Below are 14945 nucleotides of genomic sequence, written 5' to 3' on the forward strand. Positions count from 1 at the left end.
GAGCTGGGCAACCTTTTTTGAACAAATCATTTATTCACTGAAAAAAATGCAGTTTTTGGTTGAGCAAAACTATTTGCAGATTTGCCACACGTTGGCAAAATGAAAAAATGGTGGGCCTAGAGTCACCAGTAGACTTAGATGCCATTCACAAAAGAGGAGGAGGGTGGTATCTCTTTATAGACCTGTGGCTAGAGCACTCAGCTGGGATGCAGGAGGCCACCACTTCAAATCTCTGCTCTGCATGATATGGGTAGGGATTTGAACTTGGGTTTCTCCCATTACAGGTCAGGGTCCTGACCACTTGACTCTGGGATATTCTGATGTGGTCTCTCTTAATTGTCCTGTTGAAGCTGTTCCATTTTGTATGAATAATTAAATATTCATTGGAACAGGGACTGGAACCCAATTCTTCTCCCTCCCAGATAAGTCCCCTGACCATGGGGGGGGTGGGGGGTGGGTGACGACACACCTCCAATCATCTCTTTTGTGAATGGCATTTCAGAATTTCCTTTGCTTTCAAATAAAAAAAAATCAGTTTAAAAATTGTCCAAATTAAAATGAATCATTTCCTTTTGGGTCAAAATGATTGATTTGTTTAGACAAGAAAACTGATTTTGGGGGCAGTGTCAATCCAAAACTATTTAAAAATTTTTTTTGGTTTGTCCAGCAAACCAAAAAGTTGATTATTTGGACAGTTCTATCCATGCTTAACTTTAAACATGTTCTAGTGCTTTGCTGAATTGGGACGCTTATGATTCTCTCCCAGACATTCTAATTTAAAATATTTGGGTTGTGTTTTTTTTGTCTTTAAAAATGTAAATAGTCCTTGTTGCTTCTGAAATTTGACACAACACTGAGACAGCACACATGATTCTATGTTCCTGAAGTCATAGCACTTTGTTATAAAACATGTAGCCCGATAGCCTCAACATTCCTGCAGGATGAGCACTGTTGAATAACAATGATCTGCAACACACACTCCCTTCTTGCAGATCAGGTGGAATTTAATGGCATCAGAGTGTTAAACTGCTAATGTCTGGTGTCCATAAATGATGTAAACTGAATTTTTCTTAGCCTTCAAAAGTCAATGAGTAATACTGAAAAGAAGTGATTTTTTGTTTATAGCCTCAGACAGTTCTGGCTGTAAACACCCACATCCACTGTTCAATATTAGAAAACTCGAAAGGACCATCTCTCTGACCTTTGTGTATATAGGATTAGAACTTTACTATGGATGGTTCAAGAGATTGGTACCAGGATACTGACCACCGTGAACCCTTATTCATCTGTAGATTGTCAGTTCAATCTGAGGTTAGATGCGACCTAAAGATATTACCATATGAAGTCTGTGCAGTGAACTGTTTGAACTGAGTAGCTGGTGTCACCGTGCTTCAAGCAGGACATCACATCTGGATATTCGTTGGCACACTCAGTGATGCCAGGGACTGAATGGGGATGGAGATAGAGGTGTGAAAATAACAGACTTTTTGGTTTGCTGGCAATTTTGAAAAACTGAAAAATAAATCTGTTTTGGGTTGAACTGAAAACAAATGAGTTTTTAAAAAAATTTCAGTGACTCAAAAAGTTGAAAAAAAAATATTTTGGGTTGAACACAACATTTCAATTAAATGTCAAGCATTTTTTAACATTTATTTAAAAAATGCATGAAATTTCAAAACAAAAGCCCATTTTTAACTGAAAAATCAGAACGTTTCATTTTGAAAATGTCAAAACAAAACTGCTTTTTGGCAAACACTGCAGATCTGGTGACAGCTCTAGATGGAGAGTGAATTCTCTCTCTCCCCATTGAAAAGGGTGTCTCAGAGTTGAAGCACGTTTCCAGGGGACAGTAAGAAGAAGTCAGTACTGTGGTTGCCCGTGCTGCACTTGTTGTCTGCTCAGAATAACATTTTATTTTCAGCACCACATTGAGTAGAATTTCTTTGTGACTGTTCCAGAGAGTAAATGAATAGCTGGAAAAAATGAAAGAAATAATAAAGGAAAAAAAACCCAGACCCCATTTACATGTGCAGCAGATATCCCACTAGTTTGCAAAGCCAGGTGGATACTGGTTTTCTTTTTCCCTTCATTTATGTATTTCTTCAGCCTAATCATTTTGTTCTGCTTTTAACCCTGTGAGCTTTGGCAAGCCTCTGCCTGCCCGAGGAGCATTAAATTGCCTAATCCTGTGCAGCGGTTGGGGATCAAAACAGTAGGGAAGGAAAATAGTAAGTTAAATATATTAGAATGCTAGGCCTTCCATTCTTCCTGCTTCTGCTCCCCAGTTTAAAACAGATTTGCTAACCCACTTCCACTGTTATACATATTGCTGTCCACAACTATTCAGTGCTAATTCTTCATTGTATTTTTTGCAAAGAAAATCAGCTTCTTTCCTTGATGATGATAATAATTAATGAATAAATAATGCAACAGCTCAAAGACTTTACCCCTCACATTTTAACTGATGACAGTCCTATGTACCAACATCATTCATTCTCTGCTTTACAAATCAAGCTTTCAGAGAAACATGGTGTCATCTTCCACTGCATCTACTATTTTTTACTGTCCTAGATAAACCATAGAATCCACATACACTGATGTGTGTAACTGTGTCTCTTTCCAGCTATTAACACTGAAATAACTCAACGGGTGACAGAAAAAAGTGGACTGACTTTCCCAGTGTCTCATACATTGAAGGTTGATGGTCTTGTTAGAAAACGAGAGCCCGATTGTCATTTACACTAAAGCCCCTTGACAACACTCTGGCAATAAGTTACATGTACACCCACTATAAAGACCCTTTATGCTACCAGAGTTGTGTAAGTGATTTTGAATATTTATCAGCCTTTTTTTCTAATGAATATTTTTAATTTGGACATATTTTTGCAATGAGTTCTACCTTTATCTTCTATCTGCTAGAACCAAGGTGCTTTTTCTCCAACAAAAAGCCACAAACTAAAATAGCTCGTGGTCTTTAATCTGTAATTCTGAGGAACGATTTATTATGTATTTATTTTAATTAGATTTAAAAAAAAATATACCACATCATGCGTGTCATAGTGAACAGGGAAACATCATTAAGAAAAAGAATCTTGCAAGAGGCTTGGCTTTTCCTCCTCTCATATTAAGAACCGCTCCCATTCCTAAAGCTAGACGCATGCTTGAGTACCTTGCTCAATCAGGGCCAATGTCACTGCGAGTTAATCTCCTGGCATTCTTACAGGACTGAACCCTTCAGATCTCTCCCAAGAAGTCAAAAGACAGAAAGATGTTCCCAAAATGTCTCTATTCAGAGAACACATTCAATGGCTCTAAGAATCCAAGGCGCTCACACATTGCTGTGGCACCTATCACTTGGTGTTTGCATTCTTTGCTTGTTCTCGGCACAGAAGGGAAGTCAATTTAATCTTCAGTTCCTTTCCCAAGGTTCTGAAATGATTCTTAATTATAGTCAATCTTCCTTCACTGTCGGTGTTTGTGCCACTGTGGATTAAAGTCACAGTGGGAAGTCCCACTTCTATCTGGCACTTTTACTTATTATAGCTATAATAATATTCAACATTTGTATAGTGATTTAGCTCTTGAAAGCATAGTATAAACATTAACAATGTTAGATTTCAATGAGCCCCAGAATCCCATGGTTCATGATTTCACGAGGCAAATGTGGGATTGCACAGAGCCAAGACTTTGGCCTGGCCTCTATCAGCACCTCCTCCCATCATGCAACTATAACCCCTTTTTTCTGGCCTGCTGTGGCATCCCTTCCTAGCAGTATGATCTTGAGGGTCCCTCTCTTTCTCACCCAGTGGCAAGTACCACCATCTGTATCCAGCAACAAGAACCTGACCCCTTTCTCCATTCACAAATCTTTTCTGTCCAAAACATGTTACCAAAAGCCTGCCTCTGTCTCTGTAAATCTGAATTCCCACAAGGCCCCTCAGAAACAGAGAGATCTGCCATAGTTCCTCTGAATCCAGAGCAGCCACTACGAGCAATTTTTTAAGTTAAATCTAGTAAATGGTCCCCCTACACAGATTTTTCATGCAGTTAAATTTCTCCTAAATCTGTCCCTGTCACCCCTAAATTCTGTAATCTATTCAGCAGTCAATTCCATGACCTCACAGTCCACACCAAGATTTAGGGAGAACTGTGTGGTGACAGGTGGCTACCATGGTCCTTGCTGAAAGTTCTGGGAGTTAAAGCAAAGGGAATAACTTCTTGGGTCTGTGTCCAACAGCTTAAATCGATTGTCATTTTGGGTTTGTTATGGTGCCCCCTCCTCTATCCACTGCACAAACACTACCAACTCCTCCTAAACCTTTTGCAATCTCCCATGCTTAGGTCGGCACAGAGTGGCGATCCCCCTTCAGCCCTTGCATTATCAACAAGTGTGTCCGAGTGAACGATGAAGTTTTTGTTGAGAAAAGGAACGTGTCATGTTCTCAGATGGAGGCACCCACCTGCCATTTAGGATATGAGTTGCGCTGTGACCGAATAACAAATTGCTGTCCTTCCTGCCGGTGCGGTAAGGTTTCACAACTGCTAACGGCATCATCAGAGGATTCGGGTTCTGTGGCTCACTCACTGATTTTGTACATCTCATTAGGAGCTTACAAAAATCCATGTTATGTAAACGAATTTAATTTGAAGTTGTCCTATAATATTGTGAATACAAACTGCAGCACCTTCCAGACAGTAGCAAACAGCCCTGGTATTAGTTGAAGAAGAAACTCAAATTTGATTAGTTACAATGACCATGTTATTATTCCTCTTTCCAAGTCACTCTCCTTGTCTCCTTGTCGTCTGCCTCTTAACTTAGCTTACGTAAATACTCATGTGAGAAGCTGTGAGGATAGGAATGGGGGAGAGCAGTGAGAGTGGGGAGAAAAAGGAGAAGAGTCTACCACTGATAGAGCAGATATCAGGGGATCTTCTGTAAGTGGGAAACCTGAACTGTAGGGGACTTCATGCTACATATTTGGAAAAAATAGGCAGCTAAGGAAGATTCAGAAGAGGAATTCAGGACAGCACTGCCAAAATTAGGGCCTCTGGCAGATATGATGTATGGGTTGGGCCAAATATTGCCATCTTCATGCAGGGACAGCTCCCATTGACATCAGTGGAAATTTTACCACGCATGCAGGATCAGGGCTATAATATATAAAACCTATTGCAGTGCCACAGGTAACACTAATAAGTATATGTTTTCTTTTCCAGAACCTGTGAATGGTTGTGTTCTGAATGGCACAGTTCTCGGGGTAAGATAATATTCTTATGTCAAATGCCTCTAAGATATTTAAATATTTTAATGAGAATTTGTAGAGTATAAATGAACTACTATGTAGATACCATTTACAGACTCACTTTCCTCAAACTGAGGCTTGGAAAGTGTGGTCTCATGGTTAGACACTGGACTGGGGCTCAAGGGATCCGGGTTGAATTCCTCGCTGTGCCACAGATTCACTGTCTAACCTTGGGCACCTCTTTGGATACTGTAATGGTGGGGGCCTTGTAAGTACTTTCAGACCACCACAATCACAGGAAACAAATTGTGAGAAATATGCTGATAGATGATCCTGGCTCATTCCAGATAAAGGAGAAACTTCCCTTGCCCCACCCAGAGGTTAAAGCAGATTCAAATAGGATGGAAAGCACTCAGCACAGCATCTGAGGGGAGGGGAAACTCTCCTTTGCTTTTAGTGCTTCTCACTACTTGACCCCATCTCACCCTCAAGATCCCTAACAAAATGCCTTGAGAGAAAATTCCTTCTCGACCTCCTCACATCTAATGGCTGGTTTAACCCTATGCATGACAGTGGGAATGATCAGAGTTAAGCATCTGAGTTTATGTATACCCAAAGCTATCTTCGGTGAGTCCTAGCAGTTGTCCATTGTTTTCTTAAATCCATATTCTGGCAGTATATTTAGTAACAGAGAATTCCAAATATGCTGATCGCCCTCGAGGGGAACAAGCCCCTCCATGCATTTAACCTAAACTTTTATGGACACTCCTGGAATTTAGAGATTAGTTTCCCTCTTGCTGCTTATTTAAAATTATAACTATCCCCAAATCTCTGTGGTACCTACTACACACTGCAGTAAGAACCCTTTTCAGTCTCTTGTTTTTCACATAATGTATGCATAAGCTTGTCATCTGATCAGAACTACAGCCCTGTCATCATAAGATTCCTTCCTTCTGCGTAAGAGAGTTCCTTCCCCGCAGAATGAAATCCACAGAGGAACACAAAATTTCTGTCAGCACATTGTGGGATGAGTTTTTAAGTTGTAATATGCTTCCTTTCTTTGATTCCTATTTACCTTTTCTAGAATATATGCATTCCTATTGGGATTTATAGTGTCCAAACCTGGCTACAATACTCCATGCAGACCCTAATCATGACCTTAGGTCATGTAATATAATAATTACATTCTCATGCATTCTAGGATGTCTACTGGCCTTCTGTGCTGCAACTAAACAATGCATTGACACCTGCGTGCTGTTGCTAGCCTGACCCTGAAGTCCCTTGCAAGAGTGGCTCATCTTAGTTCTTTACTCAGCAACATACAGATTTGTCTTGCAATTTTTGATCCAAAATGTATTACTGTTCTATATGAGAATGAGCCATTTATTTAATCAAATGTGGTCTTAATTCGGCAATGTGTGCGGAGGGCTTAGGTGACTGGAGTGTTGAAGAGGCTTTGTGCTGGCCTTTTGCAGAGCCGACAGCATTACCCTGTATGAGTATTCCCACAACACACTCTGAACTCCCCATGTCCTGTCCCAGCATGCAGAATATAAAAGTTGAGACAGATATTCTGGGGTCACTGTTCTGTGATTGTTCTAAAGTCCTGGTCAGGAATCAAGATGGGGTATCCCCAGGACATTTATACTTCCTGGATTTCAAAACTTTATGCTGGGAATACAACCACTGTTTAAAAATAGGCTTCATGTTTCATTTTGTATGAAGGGAAAACTTCCTCCATTAACTCATTCAGTGAATAGGTCCAAGTTTGGAATCTTTCACTACAGATCTGTTAGATTATTGTGGCCTTTTGTTTTTCCTTAATCCCTTTACATTTCTGTTTTGTATCTGGTTACCAATATTATACTCCAGTAGGTCTATTGCACTCACTCCACTGTTTTAAATAATGCTTCAGGCTTTAAATGCAGACTTCCAAGCAGGTGGCTGTATTTACCAAATGGAATTAGCTGTCACACTCATCTGTTTTCCCAGGCTTTTATTGAGTGTCATGTTTGAGGGAGACTAGAGTCATTTTTAGCTTTATGGGGGGTTATTTTGGTTGCATTAGCTAACAGTGGGTTAGCAGATGCTGATGTTTTATTATAAGTTTGTCTAGAGAATATTTGATAGGTGTATTCTACAAATGGAAAAAAATAATCCGTTCCTTATTTTACTCAGTTCCCCCACACTGTAAACTCTGTTCATTGACAGAAATGTACTGTCAAGGCCCATTAACATGCTGATCTGAGAAGAAATTTATATACATATTACAGATGGTGCTTATGTTGCAAACTTTGGATCCTGATAGAAACTTCTCAAAAGTTTGGGGGCATTAGTATCTGGGAGGGGGGGTTGGTTCCAGCTTGTCTTTAATAAGTGTAACCCCAAATTTCTCCCCCCAAAATAACACTGATTTCAACATAAATTTAACTTCTTGATATTCTACGGAAAAAATGTAATTTCTAGCATGTTGGAATTTCAGAACTTTCATGAGCTCCTATGGGGAATCTACAGTTTAGTACATTATTCCCTGTATACTGAACTTTCTAGTGGTTTCCTCCGTACTACATATGATGCAAAAACCTAGTGCTACTGAGGCACGATGTATAATACATTAGCCATTTACTTGAAGAGGCCTGAGTCAAATATGACTATGGTCATAAATGGCGGAAATTTAAGTGTTTTGAAGCAAGTCACCAACACAAAAACATCACGCAATGTTGAATAACTGGGGGCGAGGGGGTGGGGCGGGTTTCAGGACATAACAGGAAGTAGAGCAAGAATGATGTTGCAATTCAGGATTTACAGCTTCTGTAGGACTATATATTTTTTTTTAGGTTCTTGTACTATGCTCATCACTGTGATATCTGAGCATCTTCCAGAGTAAAGAATAATCAAAAAGACTAGTGTTTTTCATATGACATTTCCTCTCCGTTCCTACCCCACAAGGAAAAGTGATGAGTGTGACTTTGTCTGGATCCTCCAAGTGCTATTCTCCTCTCAGATTTATGAGCATGAACATTCAATATAAAAGGTTAAAATAAGAGGGGGAAAAAAGGTCCTGAGCCAAGCCTACAAGCTTGAGTTGGTACAGTGTTATATGTCCATTGGTTTGTACTGAGGGGGATTAGAAAGGGACGTGGTACTGGTACTTCCACCCCCCCGCTATAATCTTTAGCCCAGTAGTTAGCTCATTCACCAGGGATGTGGGAAGCCCAGGTTTTAATCCCTCCTCTTGAGCAGGAACTTGAATTCAAGTCTCTCTCCTCCCAGGCGGGTGCCCTAACCACTGGGCTAAAGTTATAAGATGAGTGTTGCCAAGAATCTAGCCCCAAACTCTTTTTTGTGGCTGAAACTATTTGGTGAATTTGTGTCAACTTCACAAATAATTTTGGGTGGATGGAAGCTGCATTTTTCAGCTAGTAAACTATTCATCTGAAAAATTTCACCCGACTCTCATTGTAACTTGATGAACTCCTCTTCCTAGCGAGCTTGATGGCACTTTTAAAAAAATGAACTCTTGATGGTTGGCTGCAGATAAATCAGCTAGTTAGGAACAGCCTCCTCCTGTTGTGCCTGTGTGATGATACAAGCATTGGGTCTCTGAAGCTGGGGACAGAAAGGTTTTGGTTGCTATCCTCAGTCCAGAACAGTATTGCAAGATTTAATGAGTCAGTTTCAAGCTAAGTTGCTTATTCTTTTGAGTTTTAATAGATGATCACTCAACATTGCAAACTGATTCTAATGTTTCAGGTAGGGGAACACCTGATGTTGGACCAATGTACGAATTGTCAATGTGGCCTCCAGAGGGGGCTGCCTATGAACTACAAACTGAGCTGTAGAAAAACCACCTGTGAACCCTGTCCCAAGGTGAGTGAGAATGCTATGATCCCGGACTTTCCTGACTGCGAATCTATGCAGTCGTAAGATCACCTCACCCATTGCATACACCCCAATCTCAGAGCTTACTGTCCCCATTCCCAAAAGTCTTGCCAAGGAAGGGTACAGTACGGTCCTGTATTTTTCTGCATCTGTGTCAGAGGTCACATCCCAATTATGTTCTAAAGCCCCAGTTCAGGAAAGCATTTAATTTTTCATTGTGCTAAGGTCCACAAGTCTGTTACAATGGGTACTTCAGCCTGCTTACAGTTTGTGGGCTGAACTAGACTTTCAGTCACTAGCAGCAGGCAATGCCCATGCCCTGAAGTTCCCTACAGTTTTAGCTGCCCCCACAGCAGCTGGCGGCTCAGCCAGACCTCTCTGCTGCAAAGCTTTTCTGAGGAAAATTCCAAACTTTATTTCAAATTCCTGCCTAACAATTCAGCGTACTAATGCGTCTGTCTAATTCCCAGCTGCTTCCCTGGGCTGTATTTGCCTTTTGGGGAAATTGTCCCCTCAGCTCCGCTTCCCCTCTGAGGCTTTTGTGGCAGCTGGTGCCTGTACAGGGAGACAGCTAGGCTGAAAAAGTCACAGGCAAAAAGAAAAGCCCATATCTCCTGTTTTCACTCCCCTTATTGAGTATTTCACTGGGAAGCTTGGCTGGTTCTGTGGGCAGAGTGCAGTTCTCCATTTCAACTTAATCCAGCCGGGACTGCCTCTTCCCCCCTTCCCTAGGTAGAAAAGAAGGCAGCAGCATTGGAATAGTCAGCTTTAGGGGCAAGTAGAGCCTCCTCCCTCATCTCCATGAGAGGAGTGATGCCAGAAGGACAGTACACCAGATGGAAAATTGCACATGAGTCCTTATAGCCCTCTGCCCTCTTGACTGCAGAGCTCGACTGCCTTCTCTCTTTGGGCACAGATGGAGGGGCAAGACACAGCATGGACAATGTCAATGCCAGAGGGCATAGAACAAGTGGGCAGTAACAGGCCTCTTGGCCTATCATTTCTTTCTTTCTAGCCTTCATTTTATAAGTCCAGAAGATTCATCAGTAGTCACCAGACCAGATTCAACCTGGTGTCACTACGGAAGAGAAACATGGGCTATCTTCCTCAGTGATCAGGGACTTGACCTTTCTAATTGGGGGAGATTTCAGTCAGATTCACTTGACTGAGTGACCTCCTCGCTTTACAAGCCATTCACAGGCAGCCAAGTCTGGGCAGGTACTGTCTCAGCCTCCCCTCAGTATGAAAAAATCTCAGACTAACCAAGAACAAACAAAAAAGTAGGTACGTCATCTGAGGTACGCTAAGTGCTTCCTCATGCAGTCAGAAGCAATTCTGACAGGGGTATTGCAATTATGGTCATTCTCCATCTAAAATGCTTGCTGCCTTTTTCATGGCTTCTCCCTGAAAAAGATAGTGGGACACAAATCTGTTCCACTTAGATATAGCTCCATGGCTTTTCCCCTTGAGATCAGATGTGCAGGCAAATCAGTTCCCAGCTCACTTACTAGGAAACTTTATGGAAAGCTGAGACTATTCACAGAGTCATTAGAAAAGTAGATTTACAATTTTGGTTTCTGCTAGACATTTTAGAACAGAATACCAGTCCCATGGCAAAGTGAAACCCTCCCTGAAGTACAACAAAGGAGAATAGCACTTGGCAAGTGATAGCTAGAACAAGCGCAGGGTGCTGAGGCAAGAGTCATAGTGGCCTTCATTTGCCCCAGAGCATTCTGAATGACTCCCAGCCTTCCCTACCTGGAGTTAAACCCCTGATTGGTGCCACCTTCTTTCAGTTTGGGAGCAAATGGCTACCTACAACTTGTGTCAAAATATGGTGACTTGACATTGTTCAGAGAGGATACTCTATAGAGTTATGCAAGAATCACAGGAACAGCCTTGTCCCATTCCCAATCTTAGGCAGCCCATGGAAATGCCAGGACATGAGATATAGTTTCATTTTACTTCAGATCAGAGTGATATAATCCATTCCACACCAAGGGCTGTTCTTTATCCCATTTCTAGCCTCAGAGAGTCCATAACTAATAGAGCAGGGTGACACATCAAAATAAGTTCTTAAAGGAGCTCTATCTTCACATTCCCATTTAACTATCCCACAGACAATTCTTCCATTTTGCAGATAAACTGCCACCTTTCCCCCCCAATTCCAGCCATTACCATTTGATTGTACATGTGCTTCCAGGGACTCTTTCCAGGATCATAGTAGCAATAATATTGGCCTTTAGGAAAAAGGAAATTTGCTTTTATCTCTTTCTGGACAATTTTTCTGATCAGGGCTCTGTACAGAGAGAGTGAAACCAACACATAGACTGAGCTGGTTTCTGGAGTATCTTGGATTTGTGATAAAGTCAGACTTTATCACAAATCCAGGGCTGATCAAAAGCTAGGAAGGAGAGAACAGCAATAATATTGCTTATGTCTTTCTGTTGGAAGAGACTGTGGTTCTTGGGACTTACTAACCTCACATTGGACCTTCCGACATCTCTACCTTACACAAGAGGTCCACTATTGCAAAAGCCATTCCTCCATTCAGCCCCAGACAGGTTCAAGGTGGATACTTGGATGAAGTGATTATCACTCATGGACACTAAAAACAAGTTAACAAATATAACTTATTCTATTGGACAAACAACGTCCATAGTTTAACTACTGCATTAAGCAAGTGACATATGGCCTTGAATTCCTCCAGGAGGCCTCTAATGTGGCTTTATGAGAGTGTCCAAGCAAAAGGTAAAATCTCCGTCCTCTGATGTTCTCAGTATGTTCAAGAAAAGGAAGTTTTGTACAATCCCCAACATTAAATGCATCCTTAGGGCAACTACCCTAATTCTAGCCTCTCAAGGTTATAGTGCACAACCTGAGAACCTCATTCTGGTCCTTACAGCACTACTCAAATTGAACTCCTGTTGCAGGGGTCATTATACTTATTATATTTTAAAAGTAGATTTCCTAGTCTCTATTATCTGCAGTCAGATGAATTTATATAGTTGGGAGCTTGTTTGCATCAGACCAAGTATTTTACTTTTAATTTGGACAAATAGCTCTCACAACTATCATCACATTCATTCCCAAATTTAATTCAGGAAATGTTCTTCTGTCAAACAACAACGTCCAATCTGTAGGAGCAATGAAAGACTTATGGCAGAGAACTCACATCATCTGTATTGACATCTGGTTGTTGGCCATATGGCCATCAATACATAAATTCACCCTGATCTACATATTGATCATCCAATCTTTAGCCAATGTCATTTTTAGGTAGAATTCTTCTCCATCCTTCAGTGCCCAGGGAAAGATAGAGGATACATAATTTACCTAATTGTGGCTGTCCACATTTAAAGAATGATCCTGCTTTCTACCCTGGAGGCACACTGCTGTAAAAATCTCATTGTAATGGATCTATAGATCTTAGCACAATGAAGAATAGGAAAATATATCTGTGCTTACCTAAAATTTTCATTTCTTGGAGATCCAGTCCACCTTGGAGACAAATGGAGCACTTAGAACAGAGATGGAAATTGACATTGACTTGGGTTTGTTTCATTAGAGGGAATTTCCCATGCTCCTCAATAGAAGAAATTGTTGTGATTTTTCCTCATAGTTAATATAATCTGTAAATTAGGAAAGTAAAATGGAATTTTCCTGGCTGTGGACATTGTCTCAATAGGAGCCAATTTCAGGGGGTTGGGCATACCCCCATTCCCATACCTACTGTAATGACTATGTGGGCCTTATTTCTCAACAAAATGAAATTTTCATGTATATCCAGATGAACTCTTTTAGTCCCACTGAAGTCAGTAGGACTCAAGCACATGCTTAGGTGCTTTCCTGAATTGGGAACCTGTGTTTCATTCTAATTCCCATTAAAAGCCACTGTCATAAGGAACAAATCACACTTTAGAGTATGTGCTCTCAACAAGGTATCAACCTATGATTAGCCATTGAAATGATGTAAGTAAATGCAGCGCTTTGGGAAGTGCTGCAAACTACAGTGGAGTCTATTAAGCATTTTATGTTATTTTGTGAACCATTCTAGGTGCATTTTAAACTCACATTTTTGCTAGCAGATAAATTGAAAGGTTAGCAGTTCACCTAAATAATAAAGAAAGTAGTGTCTTTTCTGATGGTTTAATGGTTACTGTAAAAACATAAATGTTTCCTTTAAAAAAATTGTTAAAACAAACATATGGATAACATACATGTATTGGCTCATCCAGAAAGTGTTTGTTTGTCTTAAAAATGTTCAGCTCATCATAAGCAGCTGTTAGTTAAGTTAGGAGCTGGAAAAGTTGTAGTGGGGACTTTTATTGTCTTCGTACGTTAACTCAATTCCTTTCTGGTTTTCTCTACCTCTTTCTTGCCCGTAACCTGCCTTCCCTACCATCCATTGCTGATAGATCTCTCTATCTTTTCTGCTCCTTTCCCTCATCCTTCACTTCCTTCCCCATTCACCACTTCTCTTTGTCCTCCTACTTTATCTGCCAGTTTCTCCATCCTTTGATTCTCTTTCCCCATCCCCCTCTCTCCTATTCTCACCATTTCCTCCTCCTCTAGTCCACTCCTCCATCTCTTTCCTTTACCTTTACGTTCTCATCCTACCTTTCTCTGTTCCATACTTCAGTCTTCCACTCTGGCCTAATCTCTCCTCCTCCCACCTTCCCTTCTTTTACACTGTCCACCAATCTCCTGGCCCTTTTTTTCCTAGTCTGGGTTTCTCATGCATCCTTGCAAGTTGTGTTGGCTTTAGGGAGAAGTCTTGCCTGATGCTGCTTGTAAGGTTCATATGGCACATGGCAGCATTCCAGCCACTTGTGCTTCATGGCCCTGATCCAGCATAATTTTGCCATTGATGTCAGTGGACACAGGATCAATCAGGCCTGCACATATTATACAATGTAACATATCTGCAGCATCCATATAGTATACCACACAATAACAGCACAAGAGATAATGTCAAGTTTTATAAAAATCATTTAACTAGACCATTCCCATCCAAGACTTTTAGAGATGTTTTGATGAATGTAATTTTGTTAATTGCATATCCAAAACTTACATTCAGTTTGTGAGTGAGGGTGGAGGGGTCCAGAGAACCAGAAAAATGCCACAGCGAATTTATTGCATTGCAGAGCTACAGGATGGAAGAAATCAGTGGTTCCTGCTGTGGGAGATGTGTGCCAACTTCATGTGGTATCAAGTTGAGAGATGGAAGAATCCTATATCTGAAGGTTTGTTTTAAGCATACTCATTTTTGTTGACTAAGCGTAAATGTCATCCATGCTTTTAATTGAGACAACTGGTGCACCTATTCTTTTGACCCTCTTCAGTTAGACAGTTAGACAGCAGCTGCAAACCCCAATATTTTCAAAGAAATTAGAGATGTGTGAGGCCAAAGATCCCATGTTTTGGATTAAATTTAAACAAATATGAACAAGACAGGAACAAATAAAGGTCAGTACAACATATGAATCCAGCAAAACTGTCCCTGGATTGATGTTTGAATTCAGTTGCCCTGTTGGTTATAGCTTAATACCTGTTCATCATTCATTTCATTAAATGACCAGCAGCTATTTGAAATGGACCTGGGGCACTCCCTTAAACATCAGAGGCTCTTTGCTTGTTAAAAAGCTGGCAGCGTGTCTTAGCAAGTAGCTTGTATGTACCTTTTTTCATTAGTTCGTTTAGGTCTAATTTTTGACCTTTTAAGAATCTCCCCATGGTAACTAAGGTTAAATATTCATATATATGTTTTCCTCAGAAGACAGAACACAAAGCTACAAACTTAGGGCCAAATCCCCAAGT

The 14945-nt window shown here is 40.7% G+C and overlaps 1 protein-coding gene across 2 annotated transcripts in view; it reads left to right on the forward strand.

The window, feature by feature from the left end:
- The window catches only part of VWF (von Willebrand factor), a 247614-nt gene that overhangs the window by 218850 nt on the left and 13819 nt on the right, over nt 1-14945 (forward strand). For both annotated transcript variants that reach the window (XM_008165463.4, XM_065570815.1), the window contains exons 45-48: nt 4342-4525; nt 5218-5258; nt 8997-9113; nt 14273-14371. In XM_008165463.4, coding sequence (XP_008163685.2) covers nt 4342-4525; nt 5218-5258; nt 8997-9113; nt 14273-14371 — 441 coding nt within the window. The remainder of the gene's footprint in view (nt 1-4341; nt 4526-5217; nt 5259-8996; nt 9114-14272; nt 14372-14945) is intronic.

Source organism: Chrysemys picta, chromosome 1 (assembly GCF_011386835.1).
Source record: "Chrysemys picta bellii isolate R12L10 chromosome 1, ASM1138683v2, whole genome shotgun sequence".
NCBI classification, from domain to species: domain Eukaryota; kingdom Metazoa; phylum Chordata; order Testudines; family Emydidae; genus Chrysemys; species Chrysemys picta.